Below are 13,423 nucleotides of genomic sequence, written 5' to 3' on the forward strand. Positions count from 1 at the left end.
TAAAGCAAAGTGCAAAACAATAAGTCAATATTGAAACTGAGAAAAAGTATTGGTATAGGTTGGGTGCTGTAGTTATTGCAAATTTGACATTGCAATATCTCTAAAACGGGACACATTTGGACCATACTGCTTTGTCACAAGATAAAAGCGTGAAAGCCCATTGGGAAACTCCAACTCCCATTGTCATTGTGACACAGCACTCCACAGCACACAAGTGAACACTGCACACTCCACACAACGAAATTGCATTTATGCCTCACCCGTGCAAGGGGGCAGCCCTCAGTGTCGCCCCATGGGGAGCAGTGCGGTGGGACGGTACCATGCTCAGGGTACCTCAGTCATGGAGGAGGATGGGGGAGAGCACTGGTTGATTACTCCCCCCACCAACCTGGCGGGTCGGGAGTTGAACCGGCAACCTCTGGGATGCAAGTCTGACGCCCTAACCGCTCACCCATGACTGCCCGAAGAGTCAGTTATGAAGAGGAGTTATGAAGATCATTTTCAGTCTTAACTCAATTTTGCTGTCTTTGTATGGCAGTACCCTCATCATCCCCACCCCTCATTCAAGACCTTTTTACCCTTGAGAAGACAGAACACTAGACTGGGTTTTGTCAAGTATAACATCAAAACATAGTAAAGCTGTATACGGTGGCCCAATAGGAGGTCGTAAGTCACGCTCTGCATGCAACAGGCTGTAAAGAACTCAGTCTGTATTCGCCCACCCCCATTTATCCTCAAGACAGTGATTAATGAAAACAAACTGAAGAGTTTGACTGAAAAGTTTGAAGCATTCTAAATGTACAGCATGCAGTGCAGCACACATTATTTGACCTCTGTATTTGAAAATGTCTGGTTATGGCCCTGCATGCAACAGGCTCCCAACTCTAAAGAATGAGGTGGTGCTGACGGGGTGGACACAGGCATCCCTAGTGCCACTTATTGGTGTCTAAACATTTGAAGGTGTACTGTCAATTGGAGAGTCTACACTTCCAGACTGCCATTTGTCAGCTATGCAGATATGGCAAGCCCATGGCAGTAGCCTATACATGGGTTTGCTGTGTTTGTAAACACGATGTTGTGAGGAGGGGCAAGACACTGGCAGCCAACCATGTGAGCTAATTTTTTGACCGACAGAGCGGTTTCCAACCATCAGAGGTTGAGTTGTGTGCAGTTAGATTCGCACAGTCAGGTTAAAACAAAAAAATAGAACCCATGTATAAACAGGTTGACAGGACAAGGTGGTGAGGTTATATTTGCATACATTGAGTACTCATTTGTACACTCTAAGTATGTCAGAAATGACACAAAATGTGCGCTGCCTGAGCACAAAAATTTAATAGTGTTGAAATTAAACACTATTAGTGTCATTTGTACAGTTTGTCGAACAGTGCTGTGTCAGAAAAGACTTTTGATTTGAGTTTCAACACGTGCTGTGTGTGTACAGGAAGTGAGGTAACATTGAATGATATCACTTACAGTTGTATTCTTATCCAATAGCAATCAACACTATTCAAAGATATCCCCTATTGAGGCCTACTGGCAAATACACCTTTTTATTGCCTCTTACAAACTGAGAGAGAGTTATTCAAACACGGATAAAACAATACATGGACATTGAAATGGTATGTAAGTCAGATGCCTTCAGCCACCTGCAGTCTTGACCCCCTTGGCATGGGTATGTCATGCAGCCTACGTCATGCAGGCAGCTGCTCGTCATAACTCATCATAATGCAGCATGAGCTAACATGTATGTTCAGTATGTGCCGGAGCTCAGGCCCTGGACAGCTCTGAACCCTGTTTAGTAAACCCTATCTGTCTACTGCCATCCAAAGACAATGTTACAGTAGATTACATTCAACAAATGGAGATATGGATGGCTTCGCATATACGTATGGCCCAACCACCTCTTAAGCACTTAACTGTCAAAACCTGCCGGCGGGTTTGAGATTCCACAGAATTCCATTGTTGTAGAATTCTACTGAGGACTTGTCATGTCATCCATGCCGGCCGCTTTTTCCTTGGCCATCTCACAGCTGTGAGGGGCACTGTCTCCCTGAGATCTCCCAGAGAATGCAGTGGGATGGGAAGTTGAGTTTGGGAAGGATCCTCCTTCTCGTCCAGCCTGGAGGGAGAGGGATTAGTACGGCAGGGGGAAGTAGAGGAGGGTGGATAGCATTCGGAAGAGGGGAAGAGGAGGAGAAGGAGGAGGAGGAGAGGAGGTGTGGGGTGGCATGGTGGGGTGAGCGTGGGGCTAAGATGGGATGGGATGGGACGGGAACAGGCTCAGCCCCGGTGGGAACCGAGACATCTCCTTGCCTGCCACATAGTAGATTAGGAGGAAACGGCGCAAGGCAAGGCACAGTTTTGACACATCTGATCTAATCTCAGGACTGTCCGAGCAGTTGGGTTGGGGCGTTGCAGACTTGACACCAGACAGAGCCAGAGCTGAGAAGAAGACTGCTGAGGACACTGATGGTGTTTACTTCTAAGGCACTCGTCAAGAGGAGATATGACTTTTTATCCGCACATATGGTAATCTAAAGGAATTGCTGCCCGTTGCACTGGCCCTGCTGTCAGTATTTTCATGGGTGTGTGTACTGTCTGCCTATGTCTGCCTGGAAAACAGAAGAGGAATGGATGAGGAGGACATATAGCCTACATGTACATGTACGTGTGTACATTTAACGGAGGACATATACATACACGTGTACATTTGATGGAGACATACAACTACAGGACAAGATGAAGACGAAAAAGAGATTGCACTATAGAGATATGGACTAAATGAAGTAAGTGGAAAACAACAGTATTTCCTCATTCATGTGCTGCTCTCCTGGTGTTCTAGCCAGTGGGGTTCACACAGAGTTTATGTGAAACAGGAGACGTCATTACATGCCCTCTCCCTGTCACCCAAGAACCGTATAATTGGAATAAATAAATAAAAGCTGATCTAAGGTCTCAGGGGCCTCAAATGTATTATCATAGTAATTAGTTGCTGTATCTCGTAACCAAGCAAGCATATTTTTTATGACTAATGTTGTATAGATTAGATAGATAGATAGATAGATAGATAGATAGATAGATAGATAGATAGATAGATAGATAGATAGATAGATAGATAGATAGATAGATAGATAGATAGATAGATAGATAGATAGATAGATAGATAGATAGATAGATAGATAGAATATTTGAGTCAGAGGAGAACAGACAGACCGCATGTAAAGAGATCATGAACTTTCTCACAAACCAGACAGGCAAACTCAAGTGCTCTCTATTTTTATACAAATTGTGGGCAAGTTTTATTTGGAAAAAAAATGTGGCCGTTACTAGAAATATGCCAATGGTTGACCGTTAAGAATTTTGTTATTTCCAATGGAAGGTTTATACAAAGGGATGCTATTGGATTTACCCATTTTGTCCTAAGCCCTTTCTGGGAAAGGGTGCTTTCTGCCTATTAATTCTTAAGTGTCTCAGCCTCTGATGCGCATACAAACATGAAATGAGTGACATTTAAAAGCTAGGACCCTCGTTTTGCCTTAGAATATGTTTATCCAGCTCTAACATACCCACATTTTAAATAAAACAGCTCAAATCACAAAATCCTGAATGCAGCGTATATGTGTTTCCAGGACACCATGGGTTAAGTTTGATTTAAAACAGCTTGGCAAATCAGCTTCATGCAGAGGTCCTGTGAGTGTGGTCTGTCGAGGTACTATACTGCTGAACAAAAGCAAAGTGCAGTAACTACACATTTTGTCACAATTGGGTTTAGACTGATTATGGTCTTCATAACATCTCTTTCATCTTGTGACAAAGCCGTGTGGTCCAAATGTGTTCCATTTTAGAGATATTGCTATCTCAAATTTGCAGTAACTACAGTATCCAACCTAATACCAATATTTTGAAGGCCTTTTTCTCAGTTTAAATGTTGGTGTAGCTACTGCACTTTGTTTTTGTAGGGCAGAATAGTTGCCTGAATTTCAGAGTACCAGCAGAGCATTTGCCACTTTTAGCCTCTTCAGTTTTTTTCCCTTATTAATGAAAAACAACAACATACTGTAGCCAAGATAAAGAAACAACAGAATGGCCAAACATTTACTCTGTCTCTCAAAAAAGCAGGATGTTATTCCTTCCCCGGCCCATAGGTCACTCTTGTCAGATTTAGCGGAAAATATTTCTTTTACGACCACTTGCATTCACCCATTCCAAATGTTTTTACTCCTGCTGGGGCAGTAAGAATAACAGCCTCCCGTGCCGTGATCCAGCCCTAACTGGGTTTACAAGCAACACCAAGTAGTCCTCTAACTATCTCCCTACAGACTGAGTTGTGTCTTGTATAGTAGAGTTACATGGGGCATATACTGCAAAGCTGGTTCAGGATACGTTAAGGTGACGTTAAGAGGTAAATCATCTAATAGAAGTGCCTGGAGTCCTCAAAAGCTCTTGTATTAGATGATTTACCTCTGAACTTAAGCTTAACTTATCCTGAACCAGCTTTGTAGCATAGGCCCCATGATGCTCCTGATGCTCCCTTGCTTATCGTGTTGACAGCTGATTCACAGTACAGAGCTGCCTTTCTAGAATTCTATGTTGCCACCAACTGCAGCGACTATGGAAACGTTGCGGTATTTTACTGTAAAAGTACAACCAAAATGTACAATTTCCCCTCAAACTTGCCAGGGCCAAAAAAAGTGACATTATGACACCCACCCCATAGCTGTTTTGAGTTTATCAATTGAAACAGGGTGAAAATCAGAAAGCCCAATCTTTATATGTCTCTGATAGAGTGAAATTGGGCCGCACTTGACATTGATGATGGTGGTGGTAAATGTTTTATAGAGTCTGTAGGCCACTGGCAACAACAACAACAACAACAACAACAACAGTAACAACAACAACAACCAGCCAATGCCGCCCTAAAAGCTGGGGAAAATACTCAGTGTTGCTTTAACCATGCATTGTACTGCGTTTTCATTCATTTTCATCCTCAGACACAAAACCATGGGCAACAACATGGCCTCCTCCACATTCAACACCACTGACGACAACGACAACATCATCAACAACATCAACATGAACCAGACGTCGATGCCCCCTGCAGGCTGGGAGGCCTCCTACCTGAAGAAGCTCTCCCACCTGGACGAGGACCTGTACAGGGACTTCCACAGCCTGTGGGTGACCCTCATGGTGGTCAACACCCTGATGTTCGTCATCGGCGTGCTGCTCAACAGCGCCGCGCTCTACGTCTTCTGCGTGCGCACGCGCTCCCCGACCGCGCCCGTCATCTACACCATCAACCTGGCGGTGGCCGACCTGCTGGTGGCGCTGTCGCTCCCCGCGCGCATCGCCGTCTACTACAGCGGCGGGCGCTGCCAGGCCTGCGTACACGTGCACACCTTCAGCTACTTCGTCAACATGTACTGCAGCATCCTGTTCCTGACCAGCATCTGTGTCGACCGCTACCTGGCCGTGGTGTGGGCCGCAGGTGATCTCTCTATCATTTTACGCCATGTTATACTTTATTTTTTAATCTTCTACACACTCTTCCGTCTTGTTGGTGCATCTCTAAAGTAATCTAGTAGTATAGGAAATGGATCGCACTCAATTTTTCTTTTTTCTTGTTGTTTTCTTTTTATTTTAATATTGCAGGGACTGACATGACTGACGTTTCGGCTGCACAGAGCCACTGACACTGAAGAAGGCTCTGTGCAGCCGAAACGTCTGTCATGTCAGTCCCTGTAATGTTAAAATAAAAAGAAAACAACAAGAAAGAAGAAAAATTGAGTGCGATCCATTTCCTACTACTAGATACTTTCTTTTTTAAAAATATATTTTTAGTGGCTTTTATTTGATAGGACAGTCTGAGATGGTGACAGGAAGCGAGTGGGACAGAGAGATTGGATGGGATCGGGAAATGACCCAGGTTGGACTCGAACCGGGGTCCCCGTGAGCATGCAAGCCCAAATGCGCCACAGTGCCACCCTCGTGTTGTACTTTCATAGTAACACTGGTAACACTTTATTTTAGGGACACATCTATAAGCACTAATACATACAATATTAATGCCTGTGTAAGTAACTTGTAAGGCATGTACTAAGCAAAATAAGACAGTTGTTAAGTATGTATTCACAAATGTCTTGTTCATGCCCAATTAGGGATTTATTACTAATATAACCTTAGTAAGGACCAGTAAGCCTATATTTCTATTTATTAGTAAGTAGTAAGTGGCAGAATACAATGTGTATAAGCTCCCGACACACTGTGTGAACAAACCCTGAACAGTGTGAAAAAAGATACGGAATAAGGGTCCCTATTCTAAAGTGATGCATTGCTCAGCCCAGATGGCTTAGGAACCCCACACTACTAAAGTCCACCTGGTAACCTAGGGCCCTCACACCAACCAGGCCCGCACTACCTAGCCCCGCTACATCAGCAAAGTGTAAGGATATATTAAATAACTATTTCTTAATCAGCTGAGACATCTAACATTCTCTTGCACATTTTACTAAATGTAACAGGAGCCTTTATATAGCAAGGATTGAACGTACACTTGTCAGTGGCGGTGGGTTGGTGAGATGTAATTTTTTTCATGTACCACTGAGTTTTAATTGTAAAAACCTCCAAAATAAATGCAGAACATTAGAATAATAGTTTTGAAGCGAAAATAAACTACCGGTATTCTTTTCTGATAATTAAGTTAATGTTTGAGAACATTAGCTTCAAGAAGTGCAGTGCATGATGGGTACGCAATCTAGGCCAACAGACAACCTACCCAGCTCTGAGCCTACCTACGTCCTTAGCTCCTCCCCTCACTCGTGCAATTTAGTTGCTATCCAAACAATTTGCCATTTACGTAATAACAGAAATATTATCATTAGGCTCGTTCGTGACGACAATGCATCAAACTGGCAAAGTGCGCAGGCCCACTTCCTAGCAAAAATCTTACTGTGTCGTCACGAACGCGCCTATTGCTTTACTGGCCATGCATTGCATTTCTGACTAAGGGCGTACCCATCATGCACTGCACTTCTAGGAGCTAAGTTTCTCAAACATTAACTTATTTATCACAAAGGAATAGCTTCGTTTCGCTTCCAAACTATTACGCATCGTTATATTCTGCATTTATTGTAGGGTTTTTACAATTAAACCTAATTGGTGTATGAAAAAATGACATCTCATCACCCCACCATCAATGAGAAGTTTACGTCCAATCCTTGCTTTATAAAGCTTCCTATTACCAATTTGTTCTCTGAGTGAAACAAGTGAGATCTACATGAGATTGATTGAGTCAAATTTAGAAAGCTGTTTACACTTTGTTTCCCGGGGGGGCTGGGTAGAGTGGGGGCCCTAGGTAATGCGGGGGCCCTAAGCCATCTGGGCTGAGCAATGCATCACTTTAGAATAGGGACCCTTATTCCACATCTGTTTTCACACTGTTCAGGGTTTGTTCACACAGTGTACCAGGAGCTTATACACATTGTATTCTGGCCCTTACTGCTCACTCATAAATAGAAATCTAGGAGAACTAGGTCCTTACTAAGGTTATATTGGTAATAAACCCTTTATGTGCATAAAGAATAAATGTCTAACAACTGTCTGATTTTCCTTAGTACATGCCTTACAAGTTACTTACACAGGCATTAATATTGTATGTATTAGTGCTAATAGATGTATCCCTAAAATAAAGTGTTACCGTAACACTGTAGGACACTGTGGGACACAGAGTTGAGTTGAGCTCAATTTTATTCTGCAGCAGGCTATATTCAATTATATTCTCAAAATGGGCCTATGGATCACTGCAAACTGGACCACAGGTCACAAAAAAAGGTAAAAAAATAACCGTATTACTTTCCTACTCCGTTATTCAGAACTGTTAAATGTTGTGATGACTGTGACTTCACTGCATGTTATACTTTCGTAGTATGTTGATGCACTACATTACATTACATTACACTTACTGTTAGCTTACACTTGTATCCAAAGCGACTGACAGATATTTGCTGGGTATTGGTTACAGTGCCTGGAGCAGTGTGGGGTTAGGTGCTACCTTGCTCAAGGATGAAGGTGTAGGGAGAGGTAAGGGCGGGATTCAAACCTGTGACCCTCTGATGTACAGATACAGATATTTAAACATGGTATTAGTTACAGTCCCTGGAACAGTGTCGGGTTAGGTGTCTCGCTCAAGGGCACCTCAGCCATGGAGTGTGGGGGTTTGAAACATCAACCCTCTGATCTAAATACCAACACCCTAACCATTACGCCACGGCAGCATCACTAACAATCTTTTTATATATCCTTGATAGGTGGTGGTGCGGCGGTGGGCATGCATTGGCGCAGCCCAGACGTGGCGAAAGGCGTGAGCGCGGGCGTGCGAGCACTAACGATCCTTTTATACATCCTTGGCACTGTAGGTGGTGGCGCGGTTGTGGGCATGCGTTGGCGCAGCCCCGGCGTGGCGAAAGGCGAGAGCGCGGGCGTGTGAGCAGTGCACTAACAATCTTTTTATACATCTTGGTAGGTGGCGGTGCAGCGGTTGCCGCACCCCCGGCGTGGTGAGAGGCGTGAGCGTGGGCGTGCGGCTGTTCACCGTGGTCACAGCCCTAACCATTAGGCCACGGTGGCATGTGAGAACTAATGATCCTTTTATATATCCTTGGTAGGTGGTGGTGCAGTGGTGGGCATGCGTTGGCGCAGCCTCGGCGTGGCGAGAAGCGTGTGTGCGGGCGTGTGACTGTTCGCCTTGGTCATCACCTACTCCCTCCAGACCACAGCAGCATGTGAGAACTAACAATCTTTTTTTCATATATCCTTGGCAGGTGGCGGTGCGGCGGTGGGCATGCGGTGGCGCAGCCCCGGCGTGGCGAGAGGCGTGAGCGCGGGCGTGTGGCTGTTCGCCGTGGTCATCACCTGGTCGCTGCAGACCACGGCGGCCATGGAGCTGGGCAGCTCCACCTCCTCCTCCTGCTGCCGTCTGCCGCTGCAGTTCGCGCTCACCGTGCTGGAGTTCGTGCTCCCCCTGCTGGCCATCGTGGGCTTCACGGCACGGGTGGCGTGCGCGCTGGCCGACCGCCGCCTGATGCCGCAGAGCCGCGGCCGGCGGCGCCGGGCGGTGCGCCTCCTGGTGGCCGTGCTGGTGGTGTTCGCCGTGTGCTTCACGCCGTTCCACGTGCGGCAGGCGGCCGTCTACTTCGGCCTGGTGGGCGGCTGGGGCCGGGCGCAGCACGTGGTGGCCTACCACGCCACCGTCACGCTCAGCAGCCTCAACAGCTGCCTGGACCCCGTGGTGTACTGCTTCGTGCCCGACGGGGTGCGCTCCGCGCTGGGACGGCCGCAGTGGTGGCCTGGCGGGGGGAGAGGTGGAGGTGGTGGTGGTGGTGGTGGTGGAGGAGCAGGAGGAGGAGGAGGAGGAGGAGGAGGAGCGGGGGATAGAGGGGAGCAGCAAACCAGTGAAGGGATAGGAATAGGAGCTGAAGGAGGTGGTGGTGGAGGACTCGGGGCCAAGAGAGGAGGCAGCGGGAGGGGAGAGGGGGATGGACAGGAGGGGGGTGGTGGAGGTGGAGGTACCCTTGATATCCGGAGGAAAGTGAAGGGACTGGGGACTGCCACCGCTGTGCTGGCCCACAGTGTTGCCAGCCTGACACTCAGTGCCAGTGCCCTGGCAGCTACCGAACTCCCTGTGTGAGAGAGAGAGGAGCAGAGGAATGAATACACACAAACACGCGCGCGCGCGCACACACACACACACACACACACACACGCACACGCACACGCACACACACACCATGCTACTACAAGAGCCAAAATTGCTGGTTTATGTGGATGTGTTGATGAAGATGAAGCAAGGAAATGGCATGTTTTATGGGTTGCATTGTGAAATATTCAACCACTCGGAAAGACGGTGAGTCATCTTTAACCATCACTTCCACAGTGTGAGAGGAAGATCATTCTGAAGAGCTTTGTAATCGATGACAATGGGGAGATTTCAGTGTCGGATTATCCATAAGGGCCAGTGATACAGTGCCAAGGGACACCAACCATTCACAGCCAGTTAGGGGGCACCACATGACACAAAACTACAGATATTGTTCATAAGGTGGGCACCTGCAAGATGTAGTGCCCCGGGGCACCACAGTGTCTTAATACGGCCCTGGGAAGTTGTTTTAGTACATTATTACTTGTCTGAATACTGCCAGTTTTTTTAAATGACCAAAAGCTAACCTTTCAGCACAAACACTGGAGGAGGATGAGCTGATTGCTGTTGCTGAGTTGGTCGCACTGTATGTCTCCATGTGTTGACCTCTAGGGTCCTCAGAGGCGGTTCTAGGTTCAGGTGGGGCCCCAAGCGGAAATGCAAACTAATGAACATTTGCACCAAAATCACCACTACTGTAGGACAGTATGGGCTGTTATTCACTATCTAGGGGCTTGGGGGCCCCAAGCGGCTGCCTGCCTTGCCTGGTGGCAAGATGCACCTCTGAGGGTCCTCAGTAGGCCGACTGAGGCTCAGACCTTATAACTGACACAATGCCATACATGGTAAATGAGCTGTATTCATACAGTGTAATGTTTCTTAACAGGGGCTCTACAACCGCCCAGGGTGTGTTGGGGACGGCGAGCCCCAGGGGGGCCTAGTTGCCTCCTACTACGGGTGTCGTTTGGAGGTGTATGATTGGACAATCAAGCAGCCCCTCCACTGACAGGCAATGTCTGCACTGTCACAGCAAACCGATACGGACAGAAGCACATTTGTATTAAAAGGTTCTCGATAGTGGTAGAGTCATTACTTTAGCTCATATCTGTTTAGTGTCCATCTGTATGATTCATACTTGTTAAATGTTATGACTGTTGCCATGATTCATGCATTACTGTAATAAAGGTCTATTGTGTTATTTTTCCCGCCCTTATTGACACTTGCCAGAGCTGAGAAAAGACAGTTAGACAACCACAGGACTGGAACCAAGGAAAGGCCCAGGCATTTCTTCTAAGTTGTCGGCCAGCCTCTAATAAAATACAAAAAAAAAAATCCCAACAGCATCATCCCTGAGGATGGTCGGCTCACCAGGGAATGCCCTGTATGCCAGATTACCAGTTCAGGTATTATTACATTACACTTGGCTGACGATTTTTTTACCCAAAGCGACTTACAGTTATTTACAGGGTATTGGTTACAGTCCCTGGAGCAATGTGGGGGTTAGGTGCCTTGCTCAAGGGCACTTCAGCTTGAGCATACATGAAAAGGGGGATCTTCTCCATGGAGGAGGTGTGTGGGGGGTTTGAACCTGCAACCCTCTGATCATACAAACACAGTTTAACACATAGCAGAGTAAATATTTAAAGGGACACTGTGTGAGATTTTTAGTTGTTCATTTCCAGAATTCATGCTGCCCACTCACTAATGTTACCTTTTTCATGAATGCTTACCACCACCATCAAATTCTAAGTATTCATTATGAGTGGAACAATTTCACTTTTCATACATGGAAAGGGGGATCTTACCCATGGAGGAGGTGTGTGGGGGTTTGAACCTGCAACCCTCCGATCTGAAGACCATTTCACTAACCAGTAGGCCATGGTTGCCCATTAGGCCATGGATACCCATCTGACCCAATACTACTTTTAGATATTCAGAGTTCACCCAAGACAATAAGCAACTCATAGCTAGCGCACCATAGCTGGTCCAAGATAGATAGCCTACTAATAGCTGGTCCAAAACGATACAATAACCATATCTGTTTTGAGTTCAGTTCAGCATGCCGTAGCGAACAAAAAGAAAGAAAAAAAACACACTTGGGAATGTTTACATTCTTCTTCTAGTTTTTTCTTAAATCATTTTTTATAGTTATGTTTTTGCTGATATTTGTATTGGAATTAATTCTGCTTCCAAATTGGTCAACAGTGAGTTTGTGTGCACGTGCGTGCATGAGTGCATGTGCGTGCGTGTGTGTGCGTGCGTGCGTGTGTGTGTGTGTATGTGTGTGTGTGTGTGCGCGTGTGTGCGTTTGTGTCCTTCATAATGTATATCTATGCTTCAAATATTACATCAAAAAGTTGTTTGGCGACTGCTTCCTCTATGTGTTTTATGTATGTGATTGTATGTAATCATCCAAGCACAGTGAAACGCATACAAGAGCAATGAGGAATGTTGCTATACATTCACAGGAAAAGCATCCATTAACCGTACAAGTGAATACTGAATAGATGCTGTGGTTCTCCCATTTTTATGCAAAGTCCCTTCTGTCCACGAGCCCCCAGCAATACCTCTACGACCCCCGTGTGAGTCCTGGGCTCTGCAGTTGGGGAACCACTAGTCTACCATGTGTACGTACCAATATGTGATCTTGCGACCTCCACTTGTGCTTGTGGCCTCATACCAGGAGGTAATACGTCGTGATGACATCACTGACAACAGCATTATATAAAAAAAATATCTAGCAAAAGCTCAATCGTAAAGTCATTTTCTCATTTGCAAACTGGATGGTGAATAAAGAATAGTCCCCCAAAAATGGTTGTGGTTAGGCTGACAGCGGGGAAACGTAATTGTTTTCTCCACGGAGGCAGGGCATCAGTAAAACATGAGGCCACAAGCCCAAGTGGAGGACGCAAGGTCGCATATCGGAATGCACATCATGTCCCAACCCCACTAAAATGGCAGTACTTCCAAAGGTCAGACTGTTCGACCTCTGACCTTTGGCTTGCAGTTCTCTTGGTTGTTTTAACTTTCATGTTTACGTTTTACATTTTGATGCCTTTACGTAACTTTCATCTGTGCTCAGCTATTTCACTTATTGGCCATTATGGTACTTGTAATGTAAACTTAATGATGGCCTGTTTAAGACTTTGTTCTCCACTTCAAAGTTAGAGGTTTGTTTGGTTTGCATTGTGTCTGCCCCAAATGTTCGAGACAACATTATATTACCCAAGTAAAATGTCGAAGGTTATTTTGAAGGTGACGTTCATCACAGGCTTTTATAGTCACACTGCTGAGTAAAGGTAACAAGAAAGATACCTGTTACAGTGACATCTTGTTAGTATACTAAACAGTTGCGCATTCGGCTACTTGTACATACACATATTTTACTGGTGGATTATTTTTTATTTCCGGCGTCTCAAAGTGTCACATGATATACCATTAAATTATTACATCGCTAGTGTCAAATACATTCAACATTTAAATTTATTATGTATAGGCCTACCGTAAACCCTTTAACATTTACACTCATGTAGATGAATGTGATAACAGGAAACTACATGTGCCTCTATGCCTGTATTTGTCTGATTTATGGTTTATTCAGACCATGTTCACATTGCAATGTTTGTTCAATTACTCTCATACTTTTACCAAATCATGCAGCACTCAGATGTTACAGTAGCTCAATGGAACCAAAAGGGGGCAGCGTTTGACATCAAATGGCTCCTCCTG

At 45.5% G+C, this 13,423-nt stretch overlaps 1 protein-coding gene across 1 annotated transcript; it reads left to right on the forward strand.

The window, feature by feature from the left end:
- Positions 1 to 5,062: 5,062 nt before the first annotated feature.
- LOC134435832 (G-protein coupled receptor 20) lies at positions 5,063 to 9,432 on the forward strand. The gene is made up of 3 exons (XM_063184875.1): positions 5,063 to 5,488; positions 8,820 to 9,336; positions 9,411 to 9,432. The coding sequence occupies exons 1-3, from the start codon at positions 5,077 to 5,079 to the stop codon at positions 9,430 to 9,432; spliced, it is 951 nt and encodes a 316-aa protein (XP_063040945.1). The 5' UTR covers positions 5,063 to 5,076.
- The last annotated feature ends 3,991 nt before the right edge of the window (positions 9,433 to 13,423 follow it).

This window comes from Engraulis encrasicolus, chromosome 20 (assembly GCF_034702125.1).
Source record: "Engraulis encrasicolus isolate BLACKSEA-1 chromosome 20, IST_EnEncr_1.0, whole genome shotgun sequence".
NCBI classification, from domain to species: Eukaryota; Metazoa; Chordata; class Actinopteri; order Clupeiformes; family Engraulidae; genus Engraulis; species Engraulis encrasicolus.